Below are 19,709 nucleotides of genomic sequence, written 5' to 3' on the forward strand. Positions count from 1 at the left end.
GGGGGGAGGGTGGAGGATGGGAAAGGCAGCGGAGCACAACAGACACTAGTATGGCAATTTGTAAATCAATGGATGTGTAACTGATGTGATTCTGCAATCTGTGTATGGGGTGAAGGTGGGAGTTCATAACCCACTTGAATCAAAGTGTCGAATATGATATGTCAAGAAATTTGTAATGTTTTGAACAACCCACAATAAAAAATTAAAAAAAAAAAAAAAAAGAAAAGGGATCGATTTTTTAATTTTAATTTCTTTTTTTATGACTGATTTTGAGAATTTTGACATTTCTGTTTGCTGTGAATTACTGTTTGTATTCCTTACTGGTTTTTCTTCTGGCTTACTTAGTTACTCATTTTTAAGTATATTTTCTTAATATTAGGTAATTTGTCTGTAATTACAAATATTTTTCCCACTTTGTTATTTTTTTACCTTGTGTATAGTCTATAAATATTTGTCTACAAAATTTGACACTGTAAGAGATAATGAATAGAGAGTAGGAAGTGGAGAGGTGGTAAATTAGTGGAGGATTCAGATAATTCAAATGGTAAATATTTTTTAAAAAAGAAATATTTTGTGACAAAAATTACAAAGTGCTCTTACCTTCCTAGAGAAAAGAAAATATAAAAATGTACAATGTTTAATTAGTTGAAGTATAATAAATGCTGAGTATATATTTGTTTTATATATTTTTCCTTCTAGAAGTTTTATCAGCTATGATTAGTGTGCTGTTGATATATATACTTATGGGATTCCTCTTATATGAAGCTGTGCAAAGAACTATCCATATGAACTATGAAATAAATGGAGATATAATGCTCATCACTGCTGCTGTTGGAGTTGCAATTAATATAATGTAAGCTTGGCATTTTTTCACATTAATATTTTCAGATACTATGAACTTAGAGACTACTAGATGTGCATTCATATGGTGAAGTGATATTTTCACATATTTAAAATTATGTAACATTAATTTTTCTTATTAATTTTAATAAAAAACTTTGAATATTATAAAGTCCTCTAGCTTGCTCAGATGTACTGGGGTTTGGCTAAAAATCAGGAATTTAAGCAGGACAAAGTATTTTGTTATTTAACTTTTAGGATACTTAGGTGTTAAACTAGTTTTGGGGTTTTTTTTTAACTGCCAGTTTTTTTCCTTACAAGCCACAAGATTATAAGTTATACACTTAATCATTTAGACCAGAGGTCAGGAAATTTTCTCTGAAAAGGCAAGATAGTAAATATTTTAAACTTTGAGAGCTATGCAGCTTCTTTTTAGAAGCTGCAGCCCTGTGGTTTCAAAACAATAGCAATCATGTTCATTGTGTAAACAAATGAACATCACTGTGATATGGTAAAACAGTATTTACAACAACAGTCAAACAAGATGGTCTTCTAATCATAGTTTACCAGAGGCTGTGTAGTGGCTTCTAGTCATACTTAAAATAAAATCAAAAGACCCTATCCTGTGTATAGCTCTCCAACTCATCTCCTAGCACATTTGCTCACTTTATTCTGGTCACAATGACCATCTTTTTTCAAGTATATGGAGCACATTTTTATGTTACTATTCTTCCACCTAGAGCACTTTTCAACCATTTACTCTCTAACTTCCTTCAGGTCTCTGCTTAAATGAAATTTGAAAGAAGCCTTCTCTGACCACTTCCCCCACCCATTTTTCCATCCCCTTACAATGCTTTATATTTCTTTAAAGCATTTCACATCACCAGCTGTACATTATGTGTTTGCTTGCTTCTCTGCCTTCTCTACTAGAACATAAGCTCCGTGTGGGCATAGATATGTCTGATTCACTGTTTTGACTTAAGCACTTATTTACCTGATATAAAATAGGTTCTCAAATATTTATTAAATGAATGAGTTCCATGTTGCCTCATTTGTATCTGACAGTAACAAATATTTTTATCAATAATTGTTGGGAAAATAATATTTTCTTTTATTTTTAACAGAATGGGGTTTCTGTTGAACCAGTCTGGTCACCATCACTCCCATTCCCACTCCCTGCCTTCAAATTCTCCTACCACAGGTTCTGGTGGACATAGCCATGGGCAGGATAGCCTGGCAGTAAGAGCTGCATTTGTGCATGCCTTGGGAGATTTGGTACAGAGTGTTGGTGTGCTAATAGCTGCATACATCATACGTTTCAAGGTAATATGATTTCTGATTTTCCTATTTTGAATTGTATTTAATTTCAGCATTAAAACTAAAGATGATTTTCTTTTATCAGTATGCTGGACACCAGTGCCAGTTCTATTCATTTTGTATTGGTGTAAGTTTAATGGGCTATCAATAAGTATAGTTCCTTTTTGCGGGGAGGGGGCAACTGGGGATTGAACTTGGGGGCACTGGACCACTGAGCCACATCCACAGCCCTATTTTGTATTTTTTTTTTTTTTTTTAGAGACAGGGTCTCACTGAGTTGCTTAGCACTTTGCTTTTGCTAGGGCTGGCTTTGAACTCATGATCCTCCCATCTCAGCCTCCTGAGCTACTGGGATTACAGGAGTGCACCACAGTGCCCTACTTAGTTTCCTGTTTTTAATTAATGCATTATAATTATACACAGTAGTGGGATTCATTTTGCTATATTCATATGTGTATATAACAATTTGATCAATCTCATTCCTCAGTAATTCTGCTTACCTTTTCTCCCTTTGATCTTCTTGCCTTACTCTACTCGTCTCCCATGTATAATTAGTGCATTATAATTATATATAAAAGTGGGATCATTATGGTATGTTTATACATAGACATAGCATAATTTAGTTGATTTTTTCCCCAGTACTTTCCCATGTCTATCCCCATCTCTTCTCAGTCCCCTTCCTGTTGCTCCCTTTGCTCTATTCTATTATCATGAGATCCCTTTTTATTCCTTTTTTTTCCTCCCTCGTTTCCACATATGAGAGAAAACATTCAATCCTTGACTTTCTGAGTCTGGCTTATTTCACTTAGCATGATGTAATACATTTCTTTTTATTAGTAGTAAACACAATGGTACCACCTCACCAGGTTCAATATTTTATGATTCTGGGTAGAAGATTTAGAGAAGGCACAGAGAAGAATAATAGAACAAGTGATTAAACTTCTGGAAATAGTTTTACAATATCCAAGTTTTAATGTATTCTCTACTCAAGCTTTGGTACACCCATGTGATTCTAGTAATTTTGGAGGCCAAGGTAAAAGGATTGCAAATTTGAGGCCAACCTTGGCAACTGAGCAAGACCCTGTCTCAAAATAAAAAATATAAAAGATTGATAGAGTGCCCTGGGTTCAAGCCCCAGTTACAAACAAAATGGTATTCTTTAATCCTGTTAAAGAAAGCCAAAGAACAGGTACACCTTGCTTTGCTTTACAGTATTTTATGTCTGTCCATATTTAATCTTATAACTTTGATCTTTTACCTTTTAGCCAGAATACAAGATTGCTGATCCCATCTGTACATATGTGTTTTCATTACTTGTGGCTTTCACAACATTTCGCATCATCTGGGATACAGTAGTTATAATACTGGAAGGTAAGATCTTACTAAAATCTTCACTGTGGGTTTATTCCTTCCCTAACAGAGATTGGGAATCAGAGGGACACTCTGGGTTAGAGGTATGACTTTTGCACATTACTGATACTTATTAGACTACATACATCAGCTTTTATGTATAGCATATAAGGATAAATGCATTCTCCCATCTGTTACCCATTTTACCCTTATAATATCCAAGCAAAGTTGGTAAGGCATACAGTGGAGTAAGTTATCCCCATTTGCAATCAAGAAAATTGAGATTTAGAGGAATAACTTAACATAGTTAAGGTTATGCTGCTAATAAACTGTGGATTAGGACAAGAATGTAACTTTTGATTCTTTTTTTTAAATATTTTTAGTTGTCAAGGGACCTTTTTTTTTTTTTTTAATGCAGGGCTGAGAATCGAACCTAGTGCCTCACACATGCTAGGCAAGCGCTTGACCACTGAGCCACAACCCCAGCCCTGACTTTTGATTCTTGATGTGATTATGGATAGTAATTTAGTTAATTCCTTAATTTCCATTTAACTCATGACTGCCTTTGTTGGGTTTATAATATTCTTGCCTTACTGAGAATGTATAATCATGAAACTAAAAGTTCTCATCAGTAAGCTTATCATTATCAAATATTCAACCTCCCTTTCTTTGTCTATCCTAGCTTATAAATTAAACTAAGTATTCTGGTTTGATTGGCATTCTTTTTTAGTGGGAATGAGCATTTTTAAAGTGTTATTAACCTCTTGTGTATTTCCTTTATCTTTTGTAAAATGTATATATAGTTTATCTTAAAGCATTAACATATTAAAATACATTTTAATACTTTAAAAGATATCTGTTTAAACTGATTTGGCAAGCCATTTTTTAATATAATGTAAAAGTTGTTTTTTTCTTTCCAAAGTAAATTTTACTATTAAATTATATATTTTGAATTTATAGGGGTACCAAGCCATTTGAATGTAGATTATATCAAAGAAGCCTTGATGAAAATAGAAGATGTATATTCTGTGGAAGATTTGAATATCTGGTCTCTGACTTCAGGAAAATCCACTGCCATTGTTCACATGCAGCTAAGTATGTTGCTAATGTAAATGTGGGTCTGCCTGGGGTTAATGGACTTCTATCTTTGGAATTAAACATCTAAGCTTATAATTAAGAAGACTTTTCTGATGAAAAGATTGAAGGGAAGAGTGAGGCTCTTCAAGTGGTTAAGTTGCAGGTCAATATTGATGGCAGAAAAAGAATTTTTCTCTCCTTTTTTCCCCCCCAGTTCTGATTCCTCTTATGAATTTTTTTTTCCTTTAAGATAAGACATCATATATTGGTCTTGACCTTCAGATCATAGGTGTTAAGTATATTTACCATGCTTTTTTCTTTTTTCTAGAAAAGCTAGGTTCTTGTGTTTTTTATGTGTCTTTTCACAATTGATGCTTTTAATTTTGTATCAAAATAATACATGCATGTGGTTTATTTTTTTAAGTATCTTTTAATGTCAAGCTTATAACTGATATCTGATATTCTTTCTCTACCTGAGAATGGACTGAAGAGATTGGAATAATAAGAAGCCATTCAGGATATGCAAACTGACTTACTTATTTAACAGAATAATTTAGAGTGGTAACACTAAAACTAGTAAAAATTTGTTAATGTTGTTTTTTCCCCATATCTTATTCATTAATGTTTAACTATGTACAATGAATAGTAATAATATTTTCTTGACATTGCAGTTCCTGGAAGTTCATCTAAATGGGAGGAAGTACAATCCAAAGCAAAGCATTTATTATTGAACACATTTGGCATGTATAAATGTACTATTCAGCTTCAGAGTTACAGACAAGAAGTAAACAGAACTTGTGCAGATTGTCAGAATTCCAGTCCCTGATTTTTTGTGTTTTGGGGTTTACTGCCTTATTTATCCTGCAGTCACAGACTTGAGAGCAATAAATGCAAACCTAAATGAGAAAATGGAATCCCTGACAGCTGTGTCCATATCAACCACCAGTCTCTCAAAACAATCACTCCAGCCTGACAATGGGAGTTTCTGTTTAACGGTAAAATGAGACTTTGCCATGATTTTAGGATGAAGATGTTTCCCATATACTGTTTACAGAATGAGATGTAATTCTACAGATACCTCATAGAAGACAATCCAAGACCATACTTCATTAATTTGACAAAGTACACATCTTAAAGGAAGCATCAGAATCAGTATTTGCATTTAAAAATACTTTTTAAAGGCCACTTTATATCAAGCCAGTGCTAGCAAACTAAGTTGTTGTTTTGTTTGTTTTGTTTTTTATTATGTAATCTTGACATCCAGCTTCTGGAATTGCTGCTGTCTTTATACAGAAATTATTTCTCAACATATTTCAGAAAGTACTACTAATTGTCCAGAATGGAATAAGCATGTATTCCTAAGTGTTTCAGAAACATTTTATTTCACAAATAAGTCTTAATGTTATTGTTATACTTTATAAACAACTTTTTCCAGATATTACCAGGCTTTGAATCTCAAAGTTAACATTTTTGATTATTTGTAATCTTATCAGAACCAAATCTTTACATATTGTGATCACTGTCATTAAATTACTTAGGAAATATTTTCAGTAGAATTCTGAATGGCAGAAATTAGTCTTAAACTCAGATTACCATATGATTATTTAAAACAAAGAAGCAAGAATGGGGTGTGGAGTTTCAGATTTACATCTTCCCAAAATCACTTTTTGGTTTTAGAATTGACATAAGGACAGCAAAAGACTGCAAAATCTAAGTAATGATTCTCTGCCTGTTTAAGGACTGTCAACATTTTATACAGTTTGCTTGGTAGCTTGGTTTCTGTCCCCATTCCAGGTTATCTGTATTGTCCTTTCAGGGTAACTGTAGAGGGCTGAAGTTCAGTTTGTAATGCCCACTATGTAGATTAACTACTACTCCAGAGAGAATGTCTGCTTTATGACAGAGGTTAGAGATTCTCAATGGAATCCAGAAATTCCAAGATATAATTTTGAAGTTTTCTAATATCATACCAGAAAGGTTCAGAGGTTCAGGAGGAAATACTACTTTAAGAAAACAAAAAGTAAAAGGTTTTTGACCTTATGTGTGTCTGTGTTTATTAAAACACTGGGATAGGGATGGGCGCTGAATCTGTGTTGGAAAGAGACAGCATAAACATTTCCAAACTGAAGACAATGTAATTGGCAACAGATGTATTAAAGTGGCAGCTGTGAATATTCATGTTTCATTTTGTAGCCATTGGTTTTGAGATTATCTTTACTTACATTTGAAGTCCTTTTTCAAGGGGGACACTTTCTTATACTATAACCAAGTATAAGTATAATACGTATACTTGGTTATCTTATAACCAAGAATAGTTATACTTCTTGGCTCCCCAGAAAATCAAAGTAAAGTAACAATGTACTAGGCAAGTTGTGAAGTAAAACTTTAAATAGGTGTACAGATGACTTATAATATAAATGAAGAACAGGAAATAGAGTTCATTTTCATTAAACCTAAAATAAGACAACCTGTATTTACCTTAAAGATTGTTGGGAATTTATGGTATCATAAAAGGGTTGGTGGTACCTAATAAAATTCAGTAGGTCTTGTTGAATTGAATTGTTATTGCAATCCATTAGAAAACTTATTTGAGCTTCAAAAATTTTAGAAGAATATAAACTTTAAGTCAAAATACTCTCACATAATAGAAGTAACAATAAATGAGAGCCATTTCAGTGAACACCTGGGCATTTATGGGATTTTAGGTATCTAGAAGAGAAAAGAAACAGTACACATTATATACTCATAATTTTCCCATATCTACAGAGCTTATTTTTTGTAAATTTTTCTTTATCTTATATGGCTTTTCATATCAGTCTGTTCCCTAAAACATTATTTGATAAAACAGTCTAAAAATCCATTTGAGTATTGAAAAGGACCCTTTTGTAAAATGCAGACTTTTGTAAATTTTAATTACTGTGTTTTGCTTAAAGTAAGGTACACATGAAGTTTCCTGTGCTTTGTCTTTGTAAAGACTTTATTGGTTTCCTGTGCTTTGTATTGTACTTTACTTGGTCTGCAAGATTTGAGAATTGATAGATTTCACTTTTTGTAAGTTGACAAAATCCACAGTAGAGGACATTAACTTAGCTGTTGTGACCAAGGACTGCACAGCTTCTAACAAAGAGCTTTGGTTTGGTCTCTCCTTCACCTGTTGAGTTACAACCACACTGGTGGTTATGCTTCTCAGCTAAACTCTCAAAGAGCTCTCTGTTGCCCTGTGAAACACAGGGGCCGAGTTGAACAGACACATAGCATTAGTAATTTTGTATTGGAAAAATGGATTACAAGGCATAACAGATCACAATGTAACAACTTGGCAGTTCTTCACAGTTACATGTTCTAATTAATATTTGCAAATATCTGAGTTACTTGTGTATGTTGTGTATGTTAACCTGTGTTTCACAACTCTGGCCAGATGCAGCCCTTTGATTTGTTTTAGGAAAAGACCTTTTGCTTCTCTAATGATCTTGCTGTTTTAAGAAATATAATGGGAGTGCAGTTGAACAAGTCATATTTTAGAGGACTTTGATATGCAGAACTAGAAGCTGATGTAATTTCTACATACATTTCCATTAGCTATACCTTATGTAATATGAGCACAGATCTTTCACAACTATAGCTCCTGTCAGTATTGTTTGCCAAATCACTGGATTTCTTGTTTTACTCTTTGTTTTCAACTTTGGGTGCTTTATTTCCATTCTCTACAACTAAGTTTCTTGCTCTTATGAGTCTCAGTGTTCTCTCTTTTGAACCCAGGTGTCCCAGGTGACAGTATTTATCTTTCTAAAATCTTCTCAGACATGGTCAAGATCCAGTACTTGAGCTTCTCTCTCATTATAATGTGATGAAAAACATTTTTTAGAGACAAGGCACTACTTAGACATGTGTTTCTAGGTGGGAAGGAATCTTTTTTTTTTTTTTTTTTTTTTTTTTTAGTAGCTGATTTTTACTGATTCATAGAGCAAGTGTTATGGACAGACTACACCATACAACCAGCTGTGAAGATAATTGCCAACAAGACTCTGGGTTGTGTTTCTCAACCACCCACTCTCAACATAGAGATAATAATTTGATTCTGAAACAAGCACAGTTCAGCTAAACTTGTTTTCTTTTTTGCATTTGTATTTATCATAATGAATGAGATGTTCTTACAGAATTGAATCCCTTTGAAATAAAGTTTTAGGCAATTTGCTCTTGACTGTCTTATATATAGTAAATTTAAAGTTACAGGATGTGTCCCTAGGTATAAGATTGGTTCATTTGATTCAGTTTGTCTTTGAACCAAGCATAGTCATAAACGAACAGTAACAGCTCATTATATGCTTGTATGAAGGGGATGCTCAGGATAACTAAGGAAGCTTAATATCACTATAGCCAAAATACTGTTTCCAGACCCTAATTCCAGATCTATCATGTGAATCCTATCAAGCCAGGGCTTCAGATTGATTTACAGATTGCCAATCAGGTATATTGTTTTTTGTTGTTAGTGGGAGCATGCAAATTTGAAGAAATTGTGTGGGAGTTTTTCAGTGTTTAATTGTGTGAGTGCACTTAGACCAGCTAGTTTGAGTTCTCATTTGCCTGCAAAGGGTTTTAGCTGCTCTTCCAGTCACATTGTCAGGACCAACAAACATTTTCTAACTTTTGTTAAGATTGCAAAACATTTATGGAGACTTTCCCAGGTAAATCTAAAACAGTGTCCATTTAAATAGTGCAATTCAGAATTTTTGAAATACAACACAAAATTGAAATGTGCCAGTATATCAGCTTTCCACCTGAAAGATACTGTACATTTGGAAAGTTTATGCTTCTCAAATCAATGTTATTTAATAAGCCATATCACGTTTTAAGAAATTGTATATACTTTTCCATACGCCCCTTCAGAAACCAGGTATTTTGCATATGATTGATTTTAGAAAGATTTTGAAGCTGGGGTTTATTCATGTAATTAAGATCAAAGTATATGTATATGTATATGTACTGTATTTGGAATTTTCAAATCGGAATTTCTTATACATTTATTAAATAAAGTGTTGTTTTGCCATGTGGTTTATTAAAAACTGAAAATATCCAGTCCCTTAAATTTTTGTTTTCTCCATTAATTAATGTTTGTGGGCCTTAAAACATATTCTTAAAAGAAAAAATATTGGAAAATACATTTTATCTAATTTTATAATCTCAGAGTGCATTGCCCTCTTAAATTTTTAAGAAATAACCAACTGAGAGAGGGGAGGGGAGGGGAGGGGGGATAGGAAGGGCAGCAGAATACAACAGACACTAGTATGGCTGTATGTATAAACGTGGCTGTATAACCAATGTGATCCTGCAATCTGTACACGTGGAAAAATAAGAATTCATACCCCATTTGAATCAAATATACGATATGTCAAGATCATTGTATTGTCTTGAGCAACTAATAAAAAAAAGAAAAGAAAATTTAAGAAATAAACCCCCAAAAAAAGTCTTCCAGAGGATAAAAAGAGATTTTAAAAGAATCTTTTGCTTGCTGTTAGTCACTTGTAATACCCTTCCAATCCCAGAAACATTGGCAGAAAGGAAGGGCGGAAGCCGCTGTGAAAATCCGAGTGGTTGAGGGCCTTCAAGAAGTCTGATCAGAGTAACAGTGTGGTCCAGGGGTGAGCAAACTCCCTCACAAGCCAAATCTTGTATGCAGCTTGTTTTGTGTGACCCAAAAGCTAAAAATGCTTTTTACATTTTTAAACTCTTTTGTAATGTAGAGTAATATGTGAAAATTGTGTGAACTTTAGATAAATAATAACTCTAAGTAATAAAGTGTCATTGGAAATCAGCAAACTTGTCCAATTACGTATAGTCCATGGCAGCTTTCATGTGACTGTGGCATAGTTGAGTAGTTGTGACAATATAAAATATTTACTATTTGGAACTTTGTAGGGGAAAGTATGCTATCCCTTGTGTAGTGTGTTTTGTACCATTTTAAGGCTAAAACACTACTTATGGATGCAGTAAACTCTTCTGGAACCCACTTGGAATTTTCTGTGACTGGTGAATATGAGGCCAGTTGAGTTACCAGAGGGTCTTTTCTTTCCTTGACCTTTTTTATTTTTTATCTCCCTTTGGGTTTGGGCAGAAATCATAGCAGATAAGTTGCATTGATAAATACTGACATATTACAAATTATTTGATTATCTACTTAACTATTTCAATTTTGATGTGTCATTTTTTGGTCTGTGTCAGATGTTAAATTCTAATTTGGGGTAACAGTTTTAGAAGTTATTATTTATGCTAGACTTTCAGCTTTAATATACTAGCAGACTATATAGAAGTCATTTTAACTATGTTTCCATTATAAATGCTATAAGCTGTGAAATAAGACTAAGCATAAGTAGGAAGTGTGAAGCCTTATGACTAAATATAATCTCTTATATGAGTCATGTGTTTTAAGATTAGGAGGTTAAAAATCCAGCCTCAGTGAAATATCACCAAAGATATAATTTTCAAGCAACATTCTGGCTTAACAAGCACATTCACGTGACTTTTACAGAACATTATAAACGGCAGAGTTTTGCCCATGGGTATTACCCAATAAACACAAAAAATGATACTTTAGTTACCAAATAGTTTCCCTGTCTCCTGTCCTAGATTTTGCAGGCATTAGTTCTGGTTTGATTTTTAAATTCTTGTTATCCGTTTTTCACTTGCCAGATTCTACATACTGTTTTTTTTTTTTTCTCCAAAATATATTGAGTTGTTTTTTGGTAAGATTGTGTGTGTGTGTGTGTGTGTGTGTGTGTGTGTGTGTGTGTGTTTTTAAGTAGGAAGTATTTAGAGACCTCTTAAAAGCAAGGGTAGCCCTAGAGAAAGGCAGACCACCTCTGCTCTCCAAACTTTTCTAGGATTTGCAGATCTGACCCCAGCCTATTCTTCCATCTTTCCTGTATTTCCTTTCCAGAAGAAACCTGCTAACAGCTTAATTGATGACAGGGATAATTGGCTCTGAACAGTAATCCCAGTGAATGTTTGGCCTCAGGGCATGAAGAAGGGCCTGACCTCCTTCACTTATCTATAGTGTTCACCTATGAAGGCTGCAGCACTAGTTCCAAAAGGACCTTATTTGGTTTACAGCTTGAATTGAATTTCAGCATTATTAGAACACAAGCCCATTTCATCCTCCCTTTGTTTCTTTATGTAAGAATATTTTCCAAAGCCCAGGATATTTTTTAAACCTAAAATTAAGTGTTATATAACATACAGTGCATTGATCATTGATATATATATTTGGTTCTAGAAGCATTTCTCTAAGATACCATGATACTAAAATTGGGATATCTCAAAAAGCAGGTTCACTTGGTTGGAAATGTTATTTTCTAAAGTGGATGGGGACTATTTCCAGATGTCATCCATTTTGCAATCATTCAACTAACACTTAGTCTTTGAAGGCCACCTCCCTGCCACTGAACATACTATTAAATAGAACACAAAATAGCATGGGTTTTTAGAGTTAAACAGGAAATAACACTATGTCTTTGGAGGCATTTGGGGCCATACCCTCAACCCTATAGATAAAAGATTGCATTTTCTCCCATTAGGGATGACTTCAGAAACTGTAACTTGTAGGATAAAAAGTCCATTCTCTTAATAATGATGTATAAGGTCCTAATCTCGTCTCTGCTTGCCCTACCACCCAGAGGCTACATTCTCTCTCCATCACAATATCCTGTCTCCCATGTGTCATCCATGCAAAACTATAATGAGCTTTTGGAAATCATTGTTAGCATTTATTAAGCCTTTTCTGTATTCTAGACTCTGTGCTGTATACTTTATATATTTTTTTTTATTTAACCCTCATGACAGTACTGCAAAGAACATTATAATCCTCACCAGGAGATGTTAGATGAATTGCCAAAGTCATATAAATAGAATTGTAATGCAGGAACAGAAGGCCACATATAACTTTTAAATATAATTAGTAATGTAATTTGGGGCCCAGTAGAGACTCATATAGTTAAAATCACAACCAAGTTTTAGAAAACATGTATAAAAGTAATGGAAGGTAGTAATTTAGGAGCACTCAGCTTTACAGAATTACATGCATGTTTAGGGGGAAAAAAAAGGAAAGAGGAAACAAAAGTTTAATGTTTCTTGAGTCTTAGGGAGGGGCCACCAGAATAGTCAGGTCCTAGTGTCCCTTTCTCTCTTCATTCAGCCCTCACAACCAAACTACAGGGGTGGGCTCCTCCAAGCCTTTCCTCTGAAGCTGCCTGCCCACTGAAGGCTGCCTGGATGTTGCAACCACACTGGTCTTGTCTGTGATGAGGAGGAGCAGTTTGATGTTACAAATGCACTCACTGGTTATAGCAGTCCCCCAAATCTTAAATCAATGCACACATAGTTTTGGGAAAGGGAAGGGAAGATATCAAGAAGATGGGGCTGTACCTAAAATTGGGCCATCCCCTAGATAGGGTAGAGACAAAAAGAAACAACTCAGAAATGCTGCATAGAGAATGTGAACCCATAGGAAACAAAGCAAAAAAGCATAAGCCTCTGGTAATTCACAGAAATGTCCAGGAAGGTATCACACTTCCCACGAGTCACAGAATTAGAGGTTAAAGTTGATCTCATCTTGGTTGGGGAGTGGGTAAGATCCAGTTGATATCTGTGTTAGTTATAAGATAGCTCCAAACCACATAGATGTTTTCCTTATGAGATAGCACACAATGGTACAGACTTGGAAAAAGCCCTGGTTCCACCCTGACACTCTCACCCCAGTGAGACTTTAAAAATGTTACTGAACTTCCCTGTGCTTCAGTTTCTCCACCTAAAAATGGGAACAATAATTGTCCCTTCCTAATATAACTTTTAAAAGGATTAAAATTTACTATATAAGGTAAAGTGCTGAGAATACACAAAACTCAAATGTCATTACTACAAGTTTTTTTTTTTTTCTGAAAAGTACTCAGTATTTTTTCACTTGACTATTTGAGCATTTCCAGACGTGCAGCTCCCAGAACAAGACAAATATTTTTATCCTGTTTCTTTGCCCCCTTCTTTACCTGGAGGATCCTCCCCCTATATTCTTTAGCTCACTAAAAGCAACTCCTTCTTAAGGACTCTACTCCAAAAGCATCATCTCCAAGAAAGTTTTCTTGTTCTCTCTGTGTGAATCAGGAGCCCCTGCTCTGTGCCTACCTCTATTGGTTGATCACCATGGAGTGCCACCAGTTTGATTACCCAGAAGCCCCTAGGTAGAGCCTTGATCTTGTCTTAGAATCTCCAGTGTGGGAATCACAAGAGGGCTGGGTGAATATTCTTGCAATAGAAAACTAAACATTCATTAAATATCTATACACAGGAATTTTTTTAAAGAACCCTAAGAGTTCAACACTATCATGGCCCTAACCTCTTTCACATCATGTAACTTATTTTATAACTACTCTCCTATGAAAACATTCTAGGTTGACTATCTCACAATTGCAAAAAAACTGGTATTTATACTTCAGGTATGTGTAGTTGTACTATACCTTTATGGTTGTCTTCTTTCTTTCTTTAAGAATACCACAAAAATTAGACACTTTGCTGAAACATCCCAGACAATTACATACTGAATTGCAATTAAATTGGTATTAATGCCCAGCAGTTGTTACCACCTAAAAGAAAGTGATCACCTCTTTCTGAGCCCAGTGGTAGCACTGAGCTGGTTCTTGACAATTTTAAGCTTGCTGAGGACAGCATGTTTGTTTTTACAAAAGACTCTTTTTTAAAAGAGGAACTAATAAAGTGACTATTTTTGGCTTGAAAATGAAAAACAACTCACACTATTTTCAAAATACTGATGGAATTTAAAATCATTAATCTTCATTCTCATTGTTGAAACATTTTGCCCAGTATATACAAATATTGAAATAAGAGGCAGAAGGACTGGTTCTGGTCCCAGTTTTGCTAGGTGTGTCTCATTGGACAAGTTACTGCTTTGCAAGGCCATAGCCTGTCTGTTTAGCAACAACAATAATCACACTGGACTTGTCGCACATGCTAAGCAGTGTTTTAAGAGCTTTTTGGGTATTAACTTAGTGAATCCTTCCAAACAGTCCTATGAGTTATTATTATACCAGTTATACAGATGAGGGAACAGAGGCAGAGAAAGGTTAACTAACTCACCCAGTGTTAGCTAATAAGTAGCAGAGCTAGGATTCCATTCCAAATGGTCTGGGCTTCAGCATCCACACTCAGACCGGATTAGAGCCAGGACTGACCTTATCAATTATCCAGTGCAGTATTGCATGAGGTTCTCAGAGGGCCACCAGCATGTGGGGGGCCACTCCGGGTCTCAGTAAGAAGCCTGCCTGGCCAGCTGTGTGGGTGGGGACAGATGAGAAGGAGGAGGGGCATGGCAGGAATGTGCCTACTTTACCAATGACTGCTCTGCTGGATGTACTAGAACTGCCAGAGCCTTTGTCACTTTTTTTTTTTTTTTCAAACAAAGACCCCAAGGGAGTTATGGTCCTATTACCTCCTCTCCGAACACTTTGTTGGTGAGACAATCAGGAGAGAGAGCCTGGTGCAATGCAAAGGAGAGGGTTTGGATTCAGCATTCGGGGGTTCAATTTTATCTCTGCTTTCTTAATAGCAGTGTGATCTTGGCAAGGTGGGCAAGGATCTAAACCTCTCTAAGCCCTTTTCTTGAATTGTGCAAGAGAATAGAACCCTACATCTCACAGGTTGCTTTAGAAATTCACTAAAATAACGAGCATAAAACATTTAACAGTGCTTGATACTCTTTATCTCTTTCTTCCATTCTTTACACCATGATTGAGAAATTGTGAGTGTTCCTATTAGACACATCTACTTAACTTAGTCTAATTCAGGTAGATTCCCTCAGTAGGCATTAATCTAAGGAAGAAAATAAACAACTGGTATCATGAGTCATTTCATACTTATCAGTTTCTCCTAGGTGGAGAAGAACTGGCCCTGGGTTTGAATCCAGGTTTGGCAAGTTGTAACCTTGAGTAAGTTACTCGACTTCTTTGAGTTCAGCTTTTTCACTGGTAAAGTGGGGGTTATGATATTGTCTGACCTCACCAACTTATGAGAATGGAATGAGATGGTGCATGCAGAATGCATAGCATCCGTTAGGTATTCAACAAATGGTGGCTGCAGCTGTCATTATTCTCATTTTGGTTTCTTGAGCTTCACTGGCCTCACTAGAAGTTTTCCAGATAGCCTACAAACAGGTTCAAAGTCACAGACTTGAATATGCAAGTAGGATGCAAGATCTGTTTCACAAGTGAGTCATTCATAACTATCCCAGCACAGAACATGCTGTCAGCTCAGGAATGATGTACCATCACAGCCCCTTCCTTGTCCTCCTACCTAAAAGCCTGTGACTGGGGCACTTCTGGGGAATGTGTCCCAGAGCAGAATTCAATCTGTCACCAAAAGAAGGACCTAAAATTCTTAAGAACCCTCTTGGTTCAATACACCCACATCCATAAGTTATGGCCTAAAAATAGTTTTTCTCTAGAGAGAGATATAATTAGAGATGTGTCTATGTCATGTCACCGTGACAGAATGAGAGCTCCAATTGCTTCAAGTTCCAATAAGTTGAATCTTCCCCTTTGTGCCCCCACCATGTCCCCAGGACAGGCACAACTAGTACTAGCACAGCACGTGTCCTTGCTCTCCTGTCCCTTTCATGGTAAGTGCCCCCCACCCACTTACACTGAGTTCACCCCAGCCTCCAAACCCACCACTGCTTCCCTGGACCTGGTTCTCATTCTTGCAGAGTGTCTCCATAGAAAAAGTAGAGTCTTTTTTTAAAATATGTTTTTTACTGATTTTTTAAAAAATAAATGACAGCAGAATGCATTACAATTCTTATTACAAATATACAGCACAATTTTTCATATCTCTGGTTGTATACAAAGTATGTTGACACCAATTCATGTCTTCATACATGTACTTTGGATAATGATGACCATCGCATTCCACCATCCTTGCTAACTCCCTGCCCTCTCCCTTTCCCTCCCACCCCCTGCCCTATCTAAAGTTCATCTATTCCTCCCATGCTCCCCCTCCCTACCCTACTATGAATCAACCTCCTTATATCAGAGAAAACATTCGGCATTTGTTTTGGGGGGGATTGCCTAATTTCACTTAACATTATCTTCTCCAACACCATCTTTTTACCTGCAAATGCCATGATTTTATTCTCTTTTATTGCTGAGTAAAATTACATTGTATATATGCCACATTTTTTTATCCATTCATCTACTGAAGGGCATCTAGATTGGTTCCATGATTTAGCTATTGCAAATTGTGCTGCTATAAACATTGATGAGGCTGTGTCTCTGTAGTATGCTGTTTTTAAGTCCTTTGGGTATAGACCGAGGAGAGGGATAGCTGGGTCAAATGGTGGTTCCATTCCCAGATTTCCAAGGAATCTCCATACTGCTTTCCATATTGGCTGCACCAATATGCAGTCCCACCAGCAGTGTATGAGTGTACCTTTCTCCCCACATCCTCATCAACACTTATTGTTGTTTGTCTTCATAATAGCTGCCATTCTGACTGGAGTGAGATGATATCTTAGAGAAGTTTTGATTTGCATTTCTCTAATTGCTAGAGATGATGCATGTTTTTTTTCATATTTTGTTGATTGATTGTATATCCTCTTCTGAAAAGTGTCTGTTCAGGTCCTTGGCCCATTTATTGATTGGGTTATTTGTGGGTTTTTTGGTGCTTAGCTAGAGATTAGTACTCTATCTGATGTGTGAGGGTTAAAAATTTGCTCCCAGTATGTGGGCTGTCTGTTCACCTCACAGATTGTTTCTTTTGCTGAGAAGAAACTTTCTAGTTTCTTGCGCTATAGGAGGCTTATTAAGGACATTGGGGCCTAATCCCACATGATGAAGATTAGGGCTAATGAAAAAGTAGAGTCTTTAATCCATTCCCCAACCCATCCCCAGACAACTACAGACCCACTTTCAGGCATAATAGATTAGATTGCATTTTAACAATTTTATATAAGTGAAAACAGGCAGTATTTACTCTTTTTGATCCCTCACCCAGTCCCAAACCCTTTCTGGGGCTATCTCAACTGCCTAAACAGAGGTGAACTACTGCACTTTATAGTCACATTGGCTTCTTCTTCCCATTTCTCAGTGGACTTCAGCATTGAGTACACCCATGGCCCAACAAAGTGAGTCCAGTAGAGTATAAGCACTTTAAGGATGAGGTGCATGTCCATCTTACCCCATCCCATCCTTAATGTCTAACACAACGCATGGTACAAAGTTGGCCTCCATCTTTGCTCAATTTGATGAGTGAAAAAATTCAGATTTTAGAAAAGAAGTGGAAGTCTCTCCTTGGTACAGAATCATTGGAGTAATGGCATTTGCAGGTAAATGGATGGCGTTGGAGAAGATAATGCTAAGTGAAGTTATCCAATCCCAAAAAAACAAATGCCAAATGTTTTTTCTGATATAAGGAGGCTGATTCATAGTGGGGTAGGGAACGGGGAGCATGGGAGGATTAGACAAACTCTAGATAGGGCAGAGGGGTTGGGGGGGAAAGGGAAGGGCAGGGGGTTAGAAATGATGGTGGAATGTGATGAACATCATTATCCAATGTACATGTATGAAGACACGAATTGGTGTGAATATACTTTATATACAACTAGAGATATGAAAAATGTGCTCTATATGTAATGCATTCCACTATCATATATTTAAAAAATCAATAAATATACTTTAGAATTCTGCTGTCCACTATGGCAGCCACTAGCTACATTTTTCCTTTTAAGTTAAAATTAATTAAAATCTAATTTTACTCTATGATTCAGCCATTGCATTCTCAGTTATGTACTCAAGGAAAGTGAAAGCATATGTCCACACAAAAACTAGTATAATAATGTTCACAGCAACTTTATTTACAATGATTAAAAACTGGGGGGAAAAACACATATTCATCCACAAACAAATGAATAAACAGTGGTATTTCCACAAAATGGAATACTACAGGACAAAATAAAGGGATGAACTATTGATACATACAATATAGATAAATCTTAGAATAATTGTTCTGGGCAAAAATGGCAGACCAAAAAGGGTAAATACTCTCTGTTTCCACTTAAATAAAATTGTTAAAATGCAATCTAATCTATTATGACTGAAAGTGGGTCTATAGTTGTCTGGGGATGGGTCAGGGCATGGATTACAAAGATGCAGGAGGGAACTACTTTTGAGGGTCACGAATATGTTCATTGTCTTGATTGTGGTGGGAGTTTATAGTTATATATGTATCTACGAAGACTTATCAAGTTGTTCCCTTTAAATATCTGTAGGGTCTCATATGTCAATTGAAAACAAGAGCAAAAAGAAAACAGTAAATTTTAAAATTTCAGTTCTTCAGTTGCCTGAGTTACATTTCAAACCCTCAAGAGCCCCATGTGGCTGGTAGCTGCTATATTGGACAACAGGGATAGAGAACATTTACATCACTGTAGAAAGTTCTGTTTGATAGTGTTGATCTAGAATCATATAAAATCAGCCACAAGGACCTCAGAAGACATCTGCACCACCCTCCTTCCAAGCATAAATCTTCCCAAATCCCAAGCTATGACCTTGTATCCGAATAAGCCCTGGGCCACAGCATGCTCAGCCCCAGGGGCTCACCTGGCTGCCTAGCCTTGAAGTTCTGCCCTCTGAACTCATCGACACTCTCCTCTATATTCCATCTTCTCTCCTCTGAGATTCCTTCCTTTTCACATCAAAATACCTTAAGTCTCATCCATGCTAAGAGAAGAGCAAACTAAGCCAACTTACCCCTGACTTTACCTCTGACTACTGCTCTTCTTCCATCCTGCCCTGCATGGGCAAAGCCCCTTTCACCCCTAAATTTATTGCACTTTGGATTTCACTGCTTCCCCTGGACCAGAAAGTACTCTTCTAAATAACAAAACTATTAGACATGATTCTGTCCTTTAAGTTACCAGATATTCCTATATTTTCTATCCTATTAAGTTACTAGATGCTTCTACATTTTCAATAGATAAACCTTCATATGGTTCAAAAATCAAAGCAATATAAAAATTCAGCAAGTCCGCTCCAACTGTCCCCACTGTCTCTCCCCAATAAGTAAGCATA

General features: G+C 36.0%; 1 protein-coding gene across 3 annotated transcripts in view; it reads left to right on the top strand.

The window, feature by feature from the left end:
• Positions 1-9,670, top strand: part of Slc30a4 (solute carrier family 30 member 4) — a 31,051-nt gene extending 21,381 nt beyond the window's left edge. The window contains exons 3-7 of one of the 3 annotated variants that reach the window (XM_015480699.2): positions 700-853; positions 1,965-2,163; positions 3,423-3,528; positions 4,468-4,602; positions 8,524-9,670. In XM_015480699.2, the coding sequence (XP_015336185.1) occupies positions 700-853; positions 1,965-2,163; positions 3,423-3,528; positions 4,468-4,602; positions 8,524-8,540 (611 nt within the window). In that variant the 3' untranslated portion in view covers positions 8,541-9,670. Of the gene's footprint in view, positions 1-699; positions 854-1,964; positions 2,164-3,422; positions 3,529-4,467; positions 4,603-5,255 lie in introns of those variants that run through there. The other 2 variants (XM_015480698.2, XM_048793697.1) reach the window with 2 other exon arrangements.
• The last annotated feature ends 10,039 nt before the right edge of the window (positions 9,671-19,709 follow it).

Source organism: Marmota marmota, unplaced genomic scaffold, assembly GCF_001458135.2.
Source record: "Marmota marmota marmota unplaced genomic scaffold, marMar, whole genome shotgun sequence".
Lineage (NCBI taxonomy): Eukaryota > Metazoa > Chordata > Mammalia > Rodentia > Sciuridae > Marmota > Marmota marmota.